Source organism: Nipponia nippon, unplaced genomic scaffold, assembly GCF_047370975.1.
Source record: "Nipponia nippon isolate SJK-2023a ecotype South Korea unplaced genomic scaffold, ASM4737097v1 scaffold_27, whole genome shotgun sequence".
Taxonomy (NCBI): domain Eukaryota; kingdom Metazoa; phylum Chordata; class Aves; order Pelecaniformes; family Threskiornithidae; genus Nipponia; species Nipponia nippon.
Genome location: NW_028262344.1, coordinates 5,055,490 through 5,072,635, shown reverse-complemented (window position 1 = coordinate 5,072,635; position 17,146 = coordinate 5,055,490). Strand labels below are relative to the sequence as shown.

The 17,146-nt window shown below is 64.0% G+C and overlaps 1 protein-coding gene across 1 annotated transcript; it reads left to right on the top strand.

The window, feature by feature from the left end:
• Positions 1-698: 698 nt before the first annotated feature.
• On the top strand, positions 699-17,058 carry FER1L5 (fer-1 like family member 5). Its single transcript, XM_087762670.1, has 46 exons — positions 699-789; positions 1,047-1,102; positions 1,186-1,277; positions 1,359-1,467; positions 1,769-1,897; positions 1,973-2,035; positions 2,117-2,167; positions 2,243-2,273; positions 2,364-2,479; positions 2,568-2,679; positions 2,763-2,857; positions 2,937-3,005; positions 3,119-3,162; positions 3,268-3,344; positions 3,603-3,715; positions 3,821-4,014; positions 4,879-5,065; positions 5,170-5,325; positions 5,833-5,946; positions 6,032-6,156; positions 6,275-6,389; positions 6,483-6,620; positions 7,258-7,434; positions 7,823-7,937; positions 8,021-8,098; positions 8,173-8,354; positions 8,643-8,741; positions 9,254-9,403; positions 9,493-9,691; positions 10,468-10,493; positions 10,598-10,639; positions 10,710-10,820; positions 11,356-11,491; positions 11,547-11,719; positions 11,806-11,897; positions 12,650-12,820; positions 14,529-14,677; positions 14,751-14,890; positions 15,452-15,540; positions 15,624-15,719; positions 15,819-15,996; positions 16,058-16,130; positions 16,266-16,468; positions 16,531-16,640; positions 16,734-16,881; positions 16,969-17,058. The coding sequence occupies exons 1-46, from the start codon at positions 699-701 to the stop codon at positions 17,056-17,058; spliced, it is 5,304 nt and encodes a 1,767-aa protein (XP_087618796.1).
• The last annotated feature ends 88 nt before the right edge of the window (positions 17,059-17,146 follow it).

Below are 17,146 nucleotides of genomic sequence, written 5' to 3'. Positions count from 1 at the left end.
GGAGATGTGGTGACACGAGGCCATGGGGACACATGGACATGGGGATGCAGTGACATGGGGACACGGGGGCACACAGAAATGCGGGCATAGTGTCATGGGGACACATGGACATGGTGACAGAGGGACACACGGACATGGGGTTGCAGTGACGTGGGGACATGTGGACATGGGGGCATGTGGATGTGGGGACACAGTGACATGGGGACACAGGGACACGGGAACATAGGGATGCAGTTACATGGGGGCACATGGACATGGGGACATAGAGATATACATGGACATGGGGACGCTGACATGGGGGCATGGGGCCACGCAGACATGGGGCCACAGTGGCATGGGGACACGGGGACACAGGGACACACAGACATGGGGATGCAGTGATGTGAGGACACCAGGACACATGGGGACAAGCGATGTGGGGGCATGCGGACATGGGGACAAGGGGACATGGGGACACGGGCACAGGGTCAAGGGGACGCACAAACAGTGAGACAAATGGGTATGGGTACACACAGACATGGGGACACAGGGACATAGGTACCTGGGGACATGGGCACACAGTGACATGGTGACACCCACCAAGCCAAGACAGCAGCAGCGCCCCTGCCCCGTCCCCCCCACGGTGCTGTTCTGGAATGTGTCCTGGCGCCGCAGTGGCAGCGCCTCAGTGACTTACAGCACCTCGGTGGCACGGGGACATGGCCATGCTGCAGCTGCTGGTGGCCAGTGCCCACATCCCCAGGGCCACCGGCTCTGGGCCTGGTGTGCACGTCTCTGCCCGGTTCAGAGGTACTGCTGGGTACAAGGAGGAGGACACTGTGGTGGCTGTCCCCATGGGATGGGATGGCATCAGCCATCGCCGTGTGACAAGATGGCATAGGCCATCCTGGTGCACTGGGGTGGCATCCTCGTGTGTTGGGATGGTGCTGGCCGCACCTGGGGAGAGCATTGTTCGTCCCTGCACATGGGGACAGTGCCAGCCTTCCCCTTGCACTCCAATGTCCCCACCCTGACATGCCACCATCGTCTCTCCTGTCCCCCCTCAGGCGTCCCCAGGAGCACCCGGGTGGTGCTGGAGGAGCACAGTCCCACCTGGAATGAGGTGAGGTGACCCCAGGGTGGCCTGTGGTGGCATGAGGACACTCGGGTCACCCCACCAACCCCTTGTCACCTCCCCCTTGCTAGACACTGGCATGGCCACTGAGCACACGTCCCCTGCACCCCACAGCCAGCCTGACCCTGCGTCTCCGACACTGGGGCCAGCCGGCGCCCCGGGGGTGAGTAGCACCCATGGGTGGGCACCCCAGGGGGACCACCCTCAGTGTGGCCACCCTCACCGTGTCCCCCTGTCCCCGCAGGGACCTGGGTGCCACCACGGTGCCACTGGACCGGTTGGTGGCTGACCCTGGGCTGCCGCTGGCCCTCAGCCACTTCCTGCTGCTGGACCCCCAGGGACAGCCCATGGGGGTGAGCATCCACACATGTGCCCACCCAGCAGCACCTGGCACGCTCTGGGGTGCCACCCATCCTTTTGCAGTGCACCATCACCCTCCGCTGCTCCTACATCCCCTGTGGCACGGCCAGGGATGCCACGGTCCCTGTGCAAGGACAGGTGCCACTGCCAGCGGTGTCACTGGGGACACCTCACTGCCTTGGCAAGCCCCCGGCAGGGAGGAAAGAGGATTTCCAGGTATGGCACCCATGGGTGTGGTGGCACCTGGGGGTGACATCCCATCTGGCAGCCACCGTGCCACCACCTGTCCTGTAGGTATGGGTGAGGGTCATCGAGGGCCACCAACTCCAGGGCAATGACATCAAGCCAGTGGTGTCAGTCCTCATCGGCCAGCACCGCTTCAGGACCAGGATCCAGGCGGGGAACAACCCCTACTACAACGAGGTAACCCCAGGGAGGGGACATAGGGACCCGCCAGTGTCCCCTCACCCCACTCACCCCCTTTTGCCCATTTTCTAGGTGTTTTGCCAAAATTTCCACCAGATGCCCGCCCAGCTGGCGGTGGAGCCCATCCACATCCAGGTTGGTGGGGGAATCAGTGGCACCAGTGGGGACAGGGACAGTGGGGTTGCCAGTGATGCCATGTCCCCTGCCCTGTCACAGGTGCTGGACTCGCAGGCCACCCGTGCTGAAGCCGTCATCGGCATCTTCCAGGTGAGGGATGATGGCTTGGGAACGGGGCGTCACGCTGCGGTTCGGCCGCTCTCACCCCCTTTGTCATCCCTGCAGCTGGATGTCGGCACCGTCTACCAGGCGCCAGGTAGGTGAGAGGGTTGGGGTGACACCAAGGTGACACCAGGGTGACACCGGGGTGACACTGGGGTGGTGCTGGGGCCTCTGACTGTGCCAGGACACAGCTTGAGCTGGAAGTGGCTGAGCCTGCAGCATCCCCATCACCCCGACGCTGGGTCCCAGGGGTACCTCCGCGTCAGCCTGGCCGTTCTCCGCGCTGGCGAGCCGGTGCCGGTGAGCACCCCCCCATCCTCCCCAGCACTCCCCCAAACCAATATTCCCTTGGTGGAGGTGTCCCAATTTTTCCACACCTACCCCAAAGGAGCAGGAGGAGCCGTCGGGGGACGAGGATGTGGAGGCCAACCTGCTGCGGCCACCGCCATGTGCCGCCACGCTCCAGCTCCGCATCTACTGCGCCGAGGACCTGCCGCAGGGTGGGCACGGGGTGGGATTTCTGGGGGCGGGGTGTGGATCTGGGGGACCCCCCCTGCCCACCTCTTCCCATCCCCGGCAGCAGAGCCAACTCGGAAATGCCTCCCCTTGGTGATACCGGTCGGCGGCAAGAGGGGCTTCGTGGCGGCGGCGGTGCGGGTCAGCTTTGCCGGCAGGACGGTGGGTGCCGGGCAGAGGATGTGGGTGGAGGGGTCGGATCCTGGCGGGGGGGGGGTGCTCATGGCTCTGCCCAACGCAGCTCTGCACCCGGGTGATGCCCCCCGATGCCAATCCGGCGTGGAACGAGGTCTTCTTCTTCCCCTTGAGGGTAAGTTGCCACCCGCCAGCCCCGGCACGCATCCTGCACCTCCTCCCCAAAGCAGGGGTACCCCCAAAAGGGGGGGCACCCACCCACACCCCTCAGTGTTTTTCTCTCCACAGCTGCCCCCCATCTGTGATGAGATCCAGCTGGCCATCCTCAGCGGGTAAATGGGGAACACCCCCCCTCTTGTGGGGGATCCCCCTGTTTTGGGGGGACCCCTCCCATTTTGGGGGGACCCCCCCTCACCTCTTTCGTTGCACACCCATAGGTCCCGCAGCAGCAAAGTCCTGGGCACCGCCACCCTCCACCTCTCCCAAATCTCCTCTGCTGGTGCCGAGCTTGAGGGTGAATGGGGTCCACCCTTGGGTGGGGGGTCCCCAGCACCCAGACCCCCCCTCCTTCCCCAACTGAACCCCCTCTTTCATTTCCAGAGGGGACCCACGGCTTCTTACCCTGCTTCGGACCCAGCTTCCTCCCCTTCTACAGTCCCTGGCCAGATCCTGCCCGGACACCCAGCACCGTGAGCGGGTGGCAGGGTGGGGACAGCACCCATTTGGGGGAACATGGGGACACCCAGCCACCCCCTCTTCTTTATTTTACAAGACACTGGGGTGGCTTATCGGGGCCGGGTGCTGCTGGAGCTCAACACCCACATGGGGACCCCGGAAGGGCACCAGCAAGCCACCATCGCCCCTGAGGACATCGCTCGGGTCCGGGTGGGGACACAGGGACACCATGCGATGCCACCCCCAGGGTGGTTTTTTTTTTTTTAAGTGCCATTTGAGTATTTTTGGGGTATTTTAGCCTTTTTTTTGCCGCAGCGCCACTTGACTCACTGCCGGTTCGGGCTGTGCGGGATCTTTTATTCGGCCACCATGGTGCCAGCCGGCCCCGAGCTCCTGCGCTTCGAGCTCAGTCTTGGCAATTACGGGGACACGGGCGATGTCACCTGCAAGCCGGCTGCCTCCGTCACCCTGCACAGTTGTTCCCTCTTTGACGGTGAGCGGGATGCTGGGTGGGGGGGTGACACAAGGTACCCTCCAGTGTCCCATGGGATGCTCAGTGCCCTCCGGATACAGGCAACCACTATCACTACCTGCCATGGTACCGTGACAAGCCGGTGGCGGCTGTCACCTCATCCTGGGAGGACGCTGGTCACCGTTGGGATGCCCTGAACCTCCTGTGTGCCATGTGCCGGCGGTTGGTGAGCACCCGTGGGTGACGGCGGGGTGAGGTGGGATGTGCCCCCCCCAAACCTCTGGGCTGGGATGGTTTGGGGACATCTTTGCAGGAGAGGAACGTGGCGAAGCTGTGGGGCACCCATGGGGACACTGGAGGGGACATCGGCAGGAGGCTGCTGTGCCAGCTGGCGCAGGACTGCGGGTGAGCGGGTGGTCCCTGGGGAGGGGGGGATCTTGGGTGTCCCAAAGAGGTGGGTGCTGGGATGCTGGGGGCGACCCCTGGGCCTAAAATGAGGAATTTTAGAGGACAATGGGACATTTGGGGGGAAAATGGGACAAATGAGGGGAAAATGGGGTATTTTAGAGGACAATGGGAGACTTTGGGGGAAAAGGGGACAATTGGGGGGAAATGGGATATTTGGGGGGAAACAGGGCATTTGGGGGAAATGGGGCAATTGGGGGGGAATGGGGCATTTGGGGGAAAATGGGGCATTTTGGGGGGAAAATGGGACAATTGGAGGAAAAATGAGGACTTTTAGAGGACAATGGGACGTTTAGGGGGAAAAGGGGACAACTGCAGGGGAATGAGGGCATTTTAGGGGTCAACGGGACATTTTGGGAGGGAAACAGTCTATTTTGTGGGGGAAACAGGGCATTTGGGAGGGAAAACGGGGTATTTGGGGGGGGGCTGTTTGCAGGCGGGCGCTGCCCCGGTTGGAGGCGCAGCCCACCCCCACGCCGCTGGACGCCCACCTCCGGGCTGCCCGTCTTCACCTCCTGCGGCGCATGGCGATGGCGGCAGCAACACCACCGAAAGCCGGCTGGGACACGTTGCTGCCGGTGGCCGAGGGCTGGCTGAGACGTGTGGCCGCTCTGGCTGTCGAGGTGGGAACTGGGGCTGGGGGTTGTGTGTGAAGGTCATCTCTGTGGTGAGTTGTGGCCGGTCTCAGCCCATTGGTCTTTCTCTCTCTCTCTCTCTCCCCCCACAGCCGCAGGCCAGTGTGCCTGACATGCTGCTGTGGCTACTGCGGGGGGAGCGGCGGGTGGCCTGCGCCCGCGTCCCCGCACCCGACCTCATGTTCTCCCGGAGTGGCCCTGGTGCCTGCGGCAGTCTCTGCGGCTGGATCCAGACCCTCTTCCTGGTGGTAGGCACCCCACGTCCCCTTCACATCACCTCTGTGCCCCTTCCAGGTTCCCTGTGTCCCATCCATGTCCCCTCCATCTCCCCTGTGTCCCATTCACGAACTCTTCACATCCCCCCATGTCCCCTCCACATCCCCTCTCTGTCATAGAATCATAGAATTGTTAAGGTTGGGAGAGACCCTTAAGATCATCGAGTCCAACCGTTAACCCAGCACTGCCAAGTCCACCACTATGTCACCTCTATATCTCCTCCATGTCCTCTCCGTGTCCCCTTCCTGTCCCCTCCATGTCCCCTCTGTGTCCCTTCTATGTCTCTTCTAGATCTTCTCTGTCTGTTCCATGTCCCCTCTACTTCCCCCCCACATCCCTTCCATGTCCCCTCCATGTCCCCTTTGTGTCCCCCCATGTCCCCTCCACATCCCCTCCACATCTCCTCCATGTCCCCTCCATGTCCCCTCTACATCCCCCCCGCGTCCCCCCTGCATCCCCACCCACGCTGCGGGGCGCAGGGCTCTGGGGACATCCGTGCCCAGCTCCGGCTCCGGCTGTGGCTGGGACGGGTGGCCGACAGCGGGGACCTGCCACGGCACCTCGAGGGCACCCTGCGCGTCTATGCCGAGACGGTGAGCCCTAGGGTGGGGGGGCCACCCCAGGGTGCCCCCCCCAGCCCCCCCAGCTCCCCTCAACCCCATGTCCCCCCCCTCCCAGTATGAAAACCAGACCAAGCTGTTGGGCAAGTGGGGTCCCCAGGGGCTGCTGGGGCACCCTGGCTTCTCCAACAGCGCCGGCAAAGCGGAGCTCCCCCGCCACAGGATCCGGCCCCCCAAGGGACTGTGCTGGGACTGTGGAGCCCCAGCAGCGGTGAGTCCTGTGGGACGGGTGGTGACACCCACTCTGCCACCTTGGGAACCTCGGGGAGGGTGACGCCAGCGTTGTCCCCTTGTCCCCAAGGCTGCTGCTGGACACGGTGACCAATGTGGGTGAGGTGCTGGAGGAGGTCTGTGAGAATGAGAGCCGGCGGCTCAGTGGGGAGTGGGGACCCACCACCATGGCCAGCACCGATGCCGTGAGCAGGCGGCGGTGTGGGGGGCACCGGGGGAGTGCCGGTGGTGGGGGTGGCATGAGCGTGTCAGGACTCAGCTCTTGCCCGGTTTTGCAGAGTGGCACAGCAGTGCCACCCAAGGAGGAGGTGACGTGTCCCCAAGGTTGGCATGTCACCGATGGCTGGCGGGTGGATGTGACGGGGGCCGTGGATGAGGCCAGTGAGTGGGTGTCCCCACTGGGCACCCTGGGATGGGTGGGTGGGTGGTGGCGGTGGCAAGGACACCTGGGTGCCGCAGGTTGGGAGTACGGGGCGAGCACAGCCCCTGGCAGCCCCCCGCTGGCATGGCACACCACCGAGAAGACGTACCACACACACCGGCGCCGGCGCTGGCTGCGCACCCGCTGCAGGGACCCCGGTGCCCAGGGACGGGAGCAGGACGTGGCCGCCTTCCTCCAGCTGGTCGGGGCAGTGGGGACAGAGACGGAGCATTGGGAACGGGGCAGTGGGGATGGGGGTGACGGGATGGGGTGGCAGGGATGGGGTGGTAAGGACGAGGGGTGGCAGGGATGGGGGTGGCAGGGACAGGGGTGGCAGGATGGGGGTAACAGGGATGGGGATGGCAGGGATAGAGTGGCAGGGACAAGGGGTGGCAGGGATGGAGTGGCAGGGACGGGGGTGGCAGGAGGGGGTGGCAGGGACAGGGGTAGCAGGGACGGGGACAGCGGAGATGGGGACAGCAGGGACAGGGGTGCTAGGAACGGGGTGGCAGGGACAGGCCTTTGCCCACCAGTGCACTGGTGTGAGCAGCCCTGTCCATCCCCTTGTGCCATGCCATGCTGTCCCCGTGCCATGCTTTCCCCGTGCCACGCCGTGCCCTCTGTCCCCACAGCACAGCCCCCAGGTGGTGGCGGGTGCCGAGACCTGGGAGTATGGGTCCCTGTGGGGCTGCCGCTTCCACCTCCAGCCCCGGACGGGTGACGTGTGCCGGCGACGCTGCTGGCACCGGCGCATGGTGCCCGTGCAGCCCCCTCCCGTGGCACCCCTCTTCCTCCTGGAGGGCTCCCCGGTAGGAGAGCGGCCAGGGAGGAGCTGGGGCTGGGGGGCACTGGGAGGTCCCGGGGGTAAGGGAGAGGGTGGAGAGGGGGTAGCGTGGAGGGATGGAGGGAGGGAGGAATGGAGGGATGCAGGGATGGAGGGATGCAGGGACAGGAATGAAGGGATGGAGGGGTGGAGAGATGCAGGGCTGCAGGGACAGAGGGATGGAGGGATGCAGGGAAGGAGGGATGGAGGGATGGAGGGAGGGATGGATGAGGGATGAAGGGACAGAGGGACGGAGGGATGTGGAGATGGAGTGAGTGAGTTCTGGGGCAGCAGGACATGGGACAGCAGGATGCAGGGCTGGGGGACAGAAGGGCCAGGGGGACCCCCCCACCCCACATCCCATCCTGCTGCAGGGCACGGAGGGCCCGGCCGAGGAGGATGAGCCGGCTGCGGCAGAGTGGCAAGTGCGGGGCTCATCCCGGACCCCCCTGCAGCAGCCTGTGCCCCTCATCCTCTGCACCTTCCAGCGTGAGCCCCGGGGGATGCGGGGGGGACCGGGACAGGCTGTGGGGAGCCCCAGGCCACCCTGCCAGCCCCCGCCTCTCCCGCAGAGCCCAACTTCTTCCAGCTCCGCTGCTACATCTTCCAGGCGCTGGAGCTGGCACCCCGCGGCACCAAGGCCACTGCAGGTGGGACCCCCCCGGCCCCCGGCCCACACCCTGACGGGGCACCCCAGGGTGCTGACAGTGCTGCTGTCACCCAGACCCCATCGCCCACGTCTCCTTCGTGCACGTCAGCCAAAGCACCCGGGTGCTGCCCGGCACCCTGGACCCCCTCTGGGACCAGATGCTGCTTTTTCACCGGGTGCTGCTGTACGGGGACCCCCGGGGTGTCCGGGATGAGCCCCCCGCCATGGTGGTGGAGGTCTTTGACCAGGATGGAGGGGTATGGCACCCATGGCGGGGGCACCCATGGGTAGGGGGAGCACCCACGCCCAAACAATGCCTTGCAGGGTGCCGGTGGTTTCCTGGGGAGGAGCGTGTGCACCCCAGATGTTTGGCTGGACATGGGGCACCGGCGGCCCCCCTGGCTTCGGTGTTACCCTCTGGGGTGTCCAGGGGGGCCGGCCAGGGAGCTGCTGGCTGCCTTTGAGCTGCTGCACAACACCGAGGTGAGGGGCTGATGGGGGGCACCCAGGTGATGGGGTCCCACCGTCATTGTCCCCCCCGGCAGGATGGGTCCCTGGCTCAGGTCAGCACCCCGCCGTGGAGGCAGGGGATCTTCAGCGTCCCCCTGGGCGTCCAGCCCCTCCTGCAGCTGGTGGCACTGGAGGTAAGACCTGGGGACCCCAGGTGGGGACAGGAGTGGGGACAGGGTCTGGGTAGGGACGGGGAGGAGAACTGGCTGGGGACAGGGACAAGGATGGGATAGGGAAAGGGATGGGAACAGGGATAGGACAGGGATGAAGGTGGGATGGGGACGAGGTCCGAGATGGAGACTGGGAGGGGAACAGGTTGGGGACAGGGACAGGGATGAAGATCCTGGGGATGGGATGGGGACAAGGACAGGGATGGGGACAAGGATAAAGACAGGCTGGAGATGAGGTCAGGGATGGGGACAGGGATGAAGAAGAGGATGGAGGTGGGATAGCAACAAGGACAGGGATGAAGATGGGGACAGGCACAGAGGGACAAAGACAAGATGAGGACAGGATGAAGATGGGGACAGGGACAAGCATGAGGACGGGCACCTTCAGCATCCCACCGGGCATGCAGCCCACTCAAGGTGACCCCTAGGCACCCAGGGGACCCCAGGGGGGGTGACAGCTTCTGGGTGCCCCCCAGGTGCTGGCGTGGGGGCTGCGGGGGCTGCGCAGTGGTGTGCGGGCACCCAGCCTGGAGGTGCGGTGCGGGGGCCAGACCCTGCAGACCCCCACCATCACCAGCCTCGCTGCCAACCCCAAATTCCCCATCAATGCCTTCCTGCTGACGCTGGTGAGGATGGGGGAGGTGGATGGGGGGGAGCACCCCACCCACGGGTGCTGCCGCTGGCACCCTGGGGTGACGGCGTGGCTTGGCCCCAGCACCTGCCAGCAGAGGAGGAGTACATGCCCCCCATTCGGCTGCGGGTACTAGACATGCGGGATTTCCGGTACTGGCCCAAGGTGGGGCAGGCCTGCGTGCAAGGCCTGGGGCAGTACTGCTGCCAGCCCCACAGCGAGGGGCAGCCCCCTGGCCCTGGAACCCCCCCATCTGCCTCCAGTACAGCCCTGCCCAGCCCTGGTACCCCCTGCCTCATCCCTGCCTCATCCCTGTGTCCTGGTTTCAGCTGGGATAGAGTTAGTTTTCTTCCTAGTAGCTGGTATGGTGCTGTGGTTTGGATTTAGGATGAGAATAATATGCTGACTGATAACACACTGATGTTTTAGTTGTTGCTGAGCAGTGCTTACACCAGTCAAGGACTTTCCAGCTTCCCATGCTCTGCCAGGTGCACAAGAAGCTGGGAGGGGGCACAGCCAGGACAGCTGACCCAGACTGGCCCAAGGGCTATTCCATACCGTATGGTGTCATGCCCAGTATATAAGCTGGGGGAAGAAGAAGGAAGGGGGGGACATTCGAAGTTATGGCGTTTGTCTTCCCAAGTAACCATTACGCATGATGGAGCCCTGCTTTCCTGGGGATGGCTGAGCACCTGCCTGCCGATGGGAAGGAGTGAATGAATTCCTTGCTTTGCTTTGCTTGCGCACAGCTTTTGCTTTTCCTATTAAACTGTCTTTATCTCAACCCATGAGTTTTCTCACTTTTTACTCTTCTGATTCTCTCCCCCATCCCACCGGGGGGGAGTGAGCGAGCGACTGTGTGGCGCTTAGTTGCTGGCTGGGGTTAAACCATGACACCCTGGTAGCCCCTGCCCCATCCCTGGTACAGCCCTGGTACCCCCGCCCCATCCCTGCCTCATCCCTGCCCCATCCCTGCCCTATCCCTGCCCCATCCCTGGTACCCCCTGCCCCATCCCTGCCCACCTCCAGGATGGTTTATTTGCCCCTCTCCCCCCACAGCTGCTCCCCAGGGCAGGATAGCTCAGGTGAGTCCCCCAAGCCCTCAGCACCCGGCATCCAACCTTGACACCACCGGGGTTCCCAGCCCTGTGCCTCAGTTTCCCCGAGTAGTCCCCTTTGCTCCCTGCAGATACTGCCCAGGATCACCACTGAGAAGGGGGCTGTGGACAAGGTGGGCACAAGAATGGGGCCACTTTGGCCACCAGGGCCACCCGTCCCCACCTCATCCTGATCCCTGCCAGGCTGCAGAGGAGGAGGAGGATGAAGATGAGGATGACTGGTGGAACATATTCTACGCAGACATGGGGGACAAGGCAAAGAGCCAGCGGGGGACCAACAGGGACAGACTGAAGGTGAGCCAGAGCCTGGGACCTGGAGCGGGGGACAGGGGACAAGGATGGGGACGAGGTCAGGGATGGGGATGGGGACAGGGATGGAGATGGGATGGGGACAAGAAGGAAGCAGGGGATTGGGACAGGGATGGTTGGGGACAAGGACACAGATGGGGATAAGGGATTAAGATGGGATAGGGATGAGGTCAGGGATGGGGATGGAGATGAGATGGGGACTGGGACAGGACAGGGATGGGTACAGGGATGGAAATGGGATGGGGACAAGGTCAGGGATGCAGTCTGGGAGGGCAACGGGCTGGGGACAGGCACAGTGATGAAGAAGGGGATGGGATGGGATGGGGACAAGGACAGGGCTGAAGATGGGATGGGGACAAGAACAGGGATGAAGTTGGGATGGGGACAAGAACAGGGATGAAGTTGGGATGGGGACAAGGATGAAGAAGAGCACAGGGATGGGATGGGGAGAAGCACCAAGATGGGGATGGGGACAGGGACAGGAATGGGGACAAGGACAAGGACAGGAACCGCTGCCCAGATCTACGGCTGCGAGCTGGAGGCGGTGCCCGAATTCGAGGGGCTGCAGGATTTCTGCCAGACGTTCCCGCTCTACCAGCCAGGGGGTCACCCCGCGGCAGGGGACGACCCCATGCCTGTGGGAGAGTTCAAGACGGGTGAGAGCCCCCAGGGGACCCCAGAGCCGGGGTAGGGGCACCCCAGGGTGCACAGCCGGGCGGCTCTTGCAGGGGCTTTTCCGTATCTATCCCCTGCCCGAGGACCCCAGGGTGCCCCCACCATCACACCACTTCCAGGAGCTGCCACCCAGCTGTCCCCAAAAGTGCCTAGTGCGGGTCTACATCGTCTGGGCCTTTGACCTGCCCCCCCACGACAGGAACGGGCTGGTAAGGCCACCCATGGGTGCTGGGCAGGGGTCCCCTGTCCTCCCCACCCCCCCGTGCCACCCTGATGGTCCCCTCCCTGCTGCCAGTGTGACCCCTATGTCCGCGTCTCGCTGGGAACGAAGACGCTGGGCCAGCGAGACCAGTATGTGCCCAACACCTTGGAGCCCGTTTTTGGCAGGTATGGCCAGGGCAGGTGGCCCGGTGGCAGTGTCACTCCTGGGTGGCACCAGGCTGGGGGGGCCTGCCACCCAGATGAGGTGTCCAGGGGGGGCTGGTGGGGCCCAATTCCCCATGTCAACTTGTCCCTGTGCCAGCCTGTCCCTGTGCCACCAGGTCCCTATGCCACTGGGTCGCCATGCCACTGAATCCCCATGCCACCAGGTCCCCATTCCCCATGCTGACAAGTCCCCATGCCAGCAGGTCCTCATGCCATCAGGTGCCACTCCAGTGGGTCCCCATGTCACCAGGCCCCCATTCCCCATGCCAGAAGGTTCCTGAGCCACTAGGTCCCCAATTCCTCTGCCAGCATGTCCCCATGCCAGCAGGTCCCCATTTCCTGTGCTGGAGGGTCCCTGTGCCACCAGGTTCCCCTTCCCCATGACAGCAGGTCCCTATGCCACCAGATGCCCCATTCTCAACATCTGCAGGTCCCCATGCCACCACATCCCAATTCCCCATGCCACCAGGTCCCCCTTCCCCACAACAGCAGGTCCCCTGTGCTACCAGGTCCCCATTCCCCATGCTGACGGGTCCCCGTGCCACCAGATGCCCCATTCCCCATGCTGGTGGGTCCCCATGCCACCACGTCCTCATGCCACCAAGTCCCTGTGCCAGCAGGTCCCCATGCCTATGGGTCCCCACTCCCCATGCCAGCGGGTGCCAGCCCCCATGCCGGCATGTCCCCGGGGCTGATGGCACCCCTGCTGCCAGGCTGTTCGAGGTGATTGGCACCATCCCACTGGAGAAGGACCTGTGGGTCTCGCTGCTGGACTACGACCTGCTGCCACCCGACCAGGAGATCGGCACCACCACCATCGACCTGGAGAACCGCCTGCTCTCCCGCTTCCGTGCCCACTGCGGGCTGCCTGCCCTCTACCGCACGTGGGTGCCCCTGGGGACAGCGGGCACCGGGGGGCTGGGGACATCGGAGTGCACGGTCCTGAGCCCAGGAGTGGGCATGGGGATGAGCACAGGGGGATGGGGAGGGAGAGGGAACAGGGAGGTGGGCACAAGATGGGGATAGGGTGGACACAAGGAGATGGGGATAGGGTGGGCACAGGGGAATGGGGATGGGCACAGGGCAATGGGCACAGGGTGATGGGGAGGGAGAGGGCACGGGGTGGGCACAAAGGGAGGGGATGAGTTGGGAAGAGGGATGGGCACAGGGGGATGGGGATAGGGTGGGCACGGGGGACGGTGGGCACAGGGGGATGGGGATGGAGTGGGTACATAGGAGCGGGCACAAGGAGACGGTGAAGGAGTGGATGGGGACAGGGTGAGGACAGGAATGGGCGCAAGGAGATGGGGATGCAGTGGGTACAGAGGGATGGGGTGGGCACAGGAGGATGGAGATGGGGTGGGTACATGGGGGTGGGCACAAGCAGGTTAGGATGGGGTTGGCACAGGGATAGGCACAGGGGGGTGGTTATGGGGTGGGCACGGAGCAATGGGGTGGCACAGGGATGCTCACAAGGAGATGGGGACAGGGTGGGTAGATGAGGGTTATGGGATGGGCACAAGGGGATAAGGTTGGCACAGGGGGATGGGGATGGGGTGGGTACATGGGAGTGGGCACAAGAATCACAGAATCATAGAACTGACAAGGTTGGAAAAGACCCTTAAGATCATCGAGTCCAACTGTCAACCTATCACTGCCAAGTCCATCTATACCATGTCCTCGAGCACCACATCTATCCGTTCTTTAAATACCCCCAGGCATGGGGACTCAACCACTTCCCTGGGCAGCCTGTTCCAATGCTTGACCACCCTCTTGGTGAAGAAGTTTTTCCTAATATCCAACCTAAACCTCCCCTGGCGCAGCTTGAGGCTGTTTCCTCTCGTCCTATCACTTGTTACTGGGGAGAAGAGACCGACCCCCACCTCGCTACAGCCTCCTTTCAGGTAGTTGTACAGAGCAATAAGGTCTCCCCTCAGCCTCCTCTTCTCCAGACTAAACAGCCCCAGCTCCCTCAGCCACTCCTCATAAGACTTGTGCTCCAGACCCTTCACCAGCTTCCTTGCCCTCCTCTGGACACGCTCCAGCACCTCCATGTCCTTCTTGTAGTGAGGGGCCCAAAACTGAACACAGTACTCGAGGTGCAGCCTCACCAGTGCCCAGTACAGGGGCACAATCACCTCCCTGGCCCTGCTGGCCACACTATTCCTGATACAGGCCAGGATGCCATTGGCCCTCTTGGCCACCTGAGCACACTGCTGGCTCATGTTCAGGCGGCTGTCAACCAACACCCCCAGGTCCTTTTCCGCCAGACAGCTCTCCAGCCACTCCTCCCCCAGCCTGTAGCGTTGCATGGGGTTGTTGTGACCCAAGTGCAGGACTCGGCACTTAGCCTTGCTGAACCTCATACAGTTGGCCCCGGCCCAACGATCCAGCCTGTCCAGGTCCCTCTGCAGGGCCTTCCTGCCCTCCAGCAGATCGACGCTTCCACTTTCCAAGAAGATGAGGATGGGGTTGGCACAGGGATGGGCACAGGGGAATGGGGTGGGCACAGGGAGATGGGGGCAATGGCCAGGAAGGGGACACCCGGGAGGAGTGATGCCACAGCCCCCAGCCCACCTGCTGTCCCTGCAGTGCTGGCCCTGGGCGCTGGAGGGACCAGCTCCCCCCCAGCCAGGCACTGGAGCACTTCGCCCACAGCCGGGGGCTGACAGCACCCGAGTTCAGCGCCAAGGGCACTGCCGTCACCTTTGGGGACCAAACCTTCCTCCCCAGCCACTTCGGTGGGTGGGGGTCTGGGTGGGGGCATAGGGGGGCTGGATCCTGTCCTGCGGGTGCAACAGTTCGGCCTTGCAGAGAATGGCCCCTCTGCGCACTGGCACCCTGGGGTGCCCTGTGAACGCCTGGCCCTGCATGTGCTCCATGCCTGTCACCTTGTCCCCAAGCACCTCAAGACCTGCATCCTCTGCAACAGCACCCAGCCTGGGCTGGAGCAGGTGGGAACGGGGCACCCTGGGGTCGGCAGAACGAGGACAGGGAGAGGGTGATGGAGAGCCTGGGATGACGGGACGTGGCCAGGGAGGGACCCTGTGGTGACAGGGACCTTCAAGTATAGGGGATGCCAGGGGGATGCCGGGGACCCCAGGGTGACGGGGACCTTGGGATATAAAGGGATGCCAGGAGATGAGGACCTTGGGGTGACAGGGACCCCGGGGGGGTGATGGGGACCCCAGGGTGACGGGGACTCCAGGGTGACGGGGAGTGATGCTGCAGGGGCTGGTGATGGTGACTCATTAGGGACCCTGGGGTAATGAGGACAGCGTGATGATGAGGACATGGCCAGAGAGGGACCCTAGGGTGATGGGGACCCTGGGGCACGAAGGGATGCTAGGGCTTGCTGTGGGAACCCTGGGGTGACAGGGACCCCAGAGCAGGGAGGGATGCTGGCGTGGGTGCAATGGGGACCCAGGGGTGACAGGGACACCCTGGGACAAGGGGAGATGTGGGCATGGGGACCAAGGGGTGCCAGTCCCAGCCTCCCCCCGCATGTGGCGCAGGGCAAGGTGCAGATGTGGGTGGATGTCTTTCCCGACAGCCTCGGGCCACCCGGCCCTCCCATTGTCATCACCCCCCACAAGCCCCAGAGGTGAGCTCCCGGCCAGACCCCGGAGGGTGGGACGGGGATGTCCCAAGGGAGAAGGTGACACGTCCTTGTCTCCCCTCCCCGAGGTACGAGCTGCGCTGCGTGGTCTGGAACACGCGGGACGTGGACCTGGGGGACACCAACCTGGCAGGGCAGCGGATGAGCGACATCTACGTCACTGGGTGAGCCGAGGCCACTGCTGCATCTCCCCCCCACGAGGTGAAAGCAGGGCTGGGGACAAGGGTGACGGCAGCGTCCCCTCCCTCCGGGTGGCACGGTAGGTGGCTGGACGGGCTGGAGGAGCAGCGGCAGAGGACGGATGTGCATTACCGCTCGCTGCAGGGGGACGGGGGCTTCAACTGGCATTTTGTCTTTTCCTTCGAGTATCTGGCAGCTGAACAACTCTGCGTCCTGCCCCGGAAAGCAAGGGGCACCCCAGGGTGGGTGGTGCTGGGGTGGGTGGGACAGAGGGGACAAGCATGCCACCCCTCTTTCCCCCTCCCTACCATGGCAGGAGCAGGTGCTGAAGGTGCCCCCCAAGCTCATCCTCCAAGTGTGGGACAACGACAAGTTTTCAGCCAATGAGTTTCTGGGTGAGACTTTGTTTCCCTGCCTCACATCCTCTGGCAGGGTGGGGGACACCCACAGGTGACAGGGGGCACCCACAAATGATGGGGAGCACCCACAGGTGACAGCCAGCTGCCCCCCACCTTGGCTTTTCCCCACAGGCATCCTGGAGCTGGAGCTCACCAGGCTGCCGCAGCCTGCCCAGCACCCCCAGGACTGCACCCCAACACCGCAGGGGACCCCTAAAAGCCCCTGGCCCTGGCAGGGGACACAGGTCCCCTCCCAGCTCTCCCTCTTCCAGCAGAGACGGGTGAGGGGGTGGTGGCCCTGCACCGTGCAGGAGGGCAGCAAGCAGCGCCTCTCGGTAGGTGGGGGAGCACTGGGATAGTGGGGGGACAGATCCTGCACCCCACCTCCCCCCTCCAGGGTAAGCTGGAGCTGAGCCTGGAGCTGCCAACAGCAAAGGAGACAGAAGAGCAGCCAGCAGGGAAAGGCCAGGAGGATCCTAACATGTACCCGACGCTCCCAGCACCCGTGTGAGTCCCCAGGGAGACCAGTTTGTCCCCCAGAGGGCGCGGGGAAGGGGGACACGGGTGACACGGGGTGCCTGAGCTGGGTGTCACCCGCAGGCGGCCGGAGTGGTCCTTCCTGTGGCTGCAGGCGCCGCTGCGTGGCCTGCGATACGGCGTCTGGCGGCAGCACCGCTGCCGCATCAGCCTGGGGCTGGCACTGCTGCTGCTCCTTGCCCTGCTCCTCACCTTCGTCTACGCCGCCCCGGTGAGCACCAGGGACACGGCTGCCCCCCAATCCCCCCCTCACCGGCTGCAAAGCCCCCCCTGAGCTCCCCTCTCTCCCTCCCTGCAGGGTTATTTGGCCATGAAGCTGGTTAACCCTCTCCACAGCTTGCACCTCGCCAGCGGTGAGCATCCCGCAGCCGGCATGGGCAAGCCCTGATGTGCCATCCCCGGGGCACGCCGAGGGGACGCCACGCACCTGCGTCACTTCTTTAATAAAACCACCTCCAGCGATGGTCACAGCATCA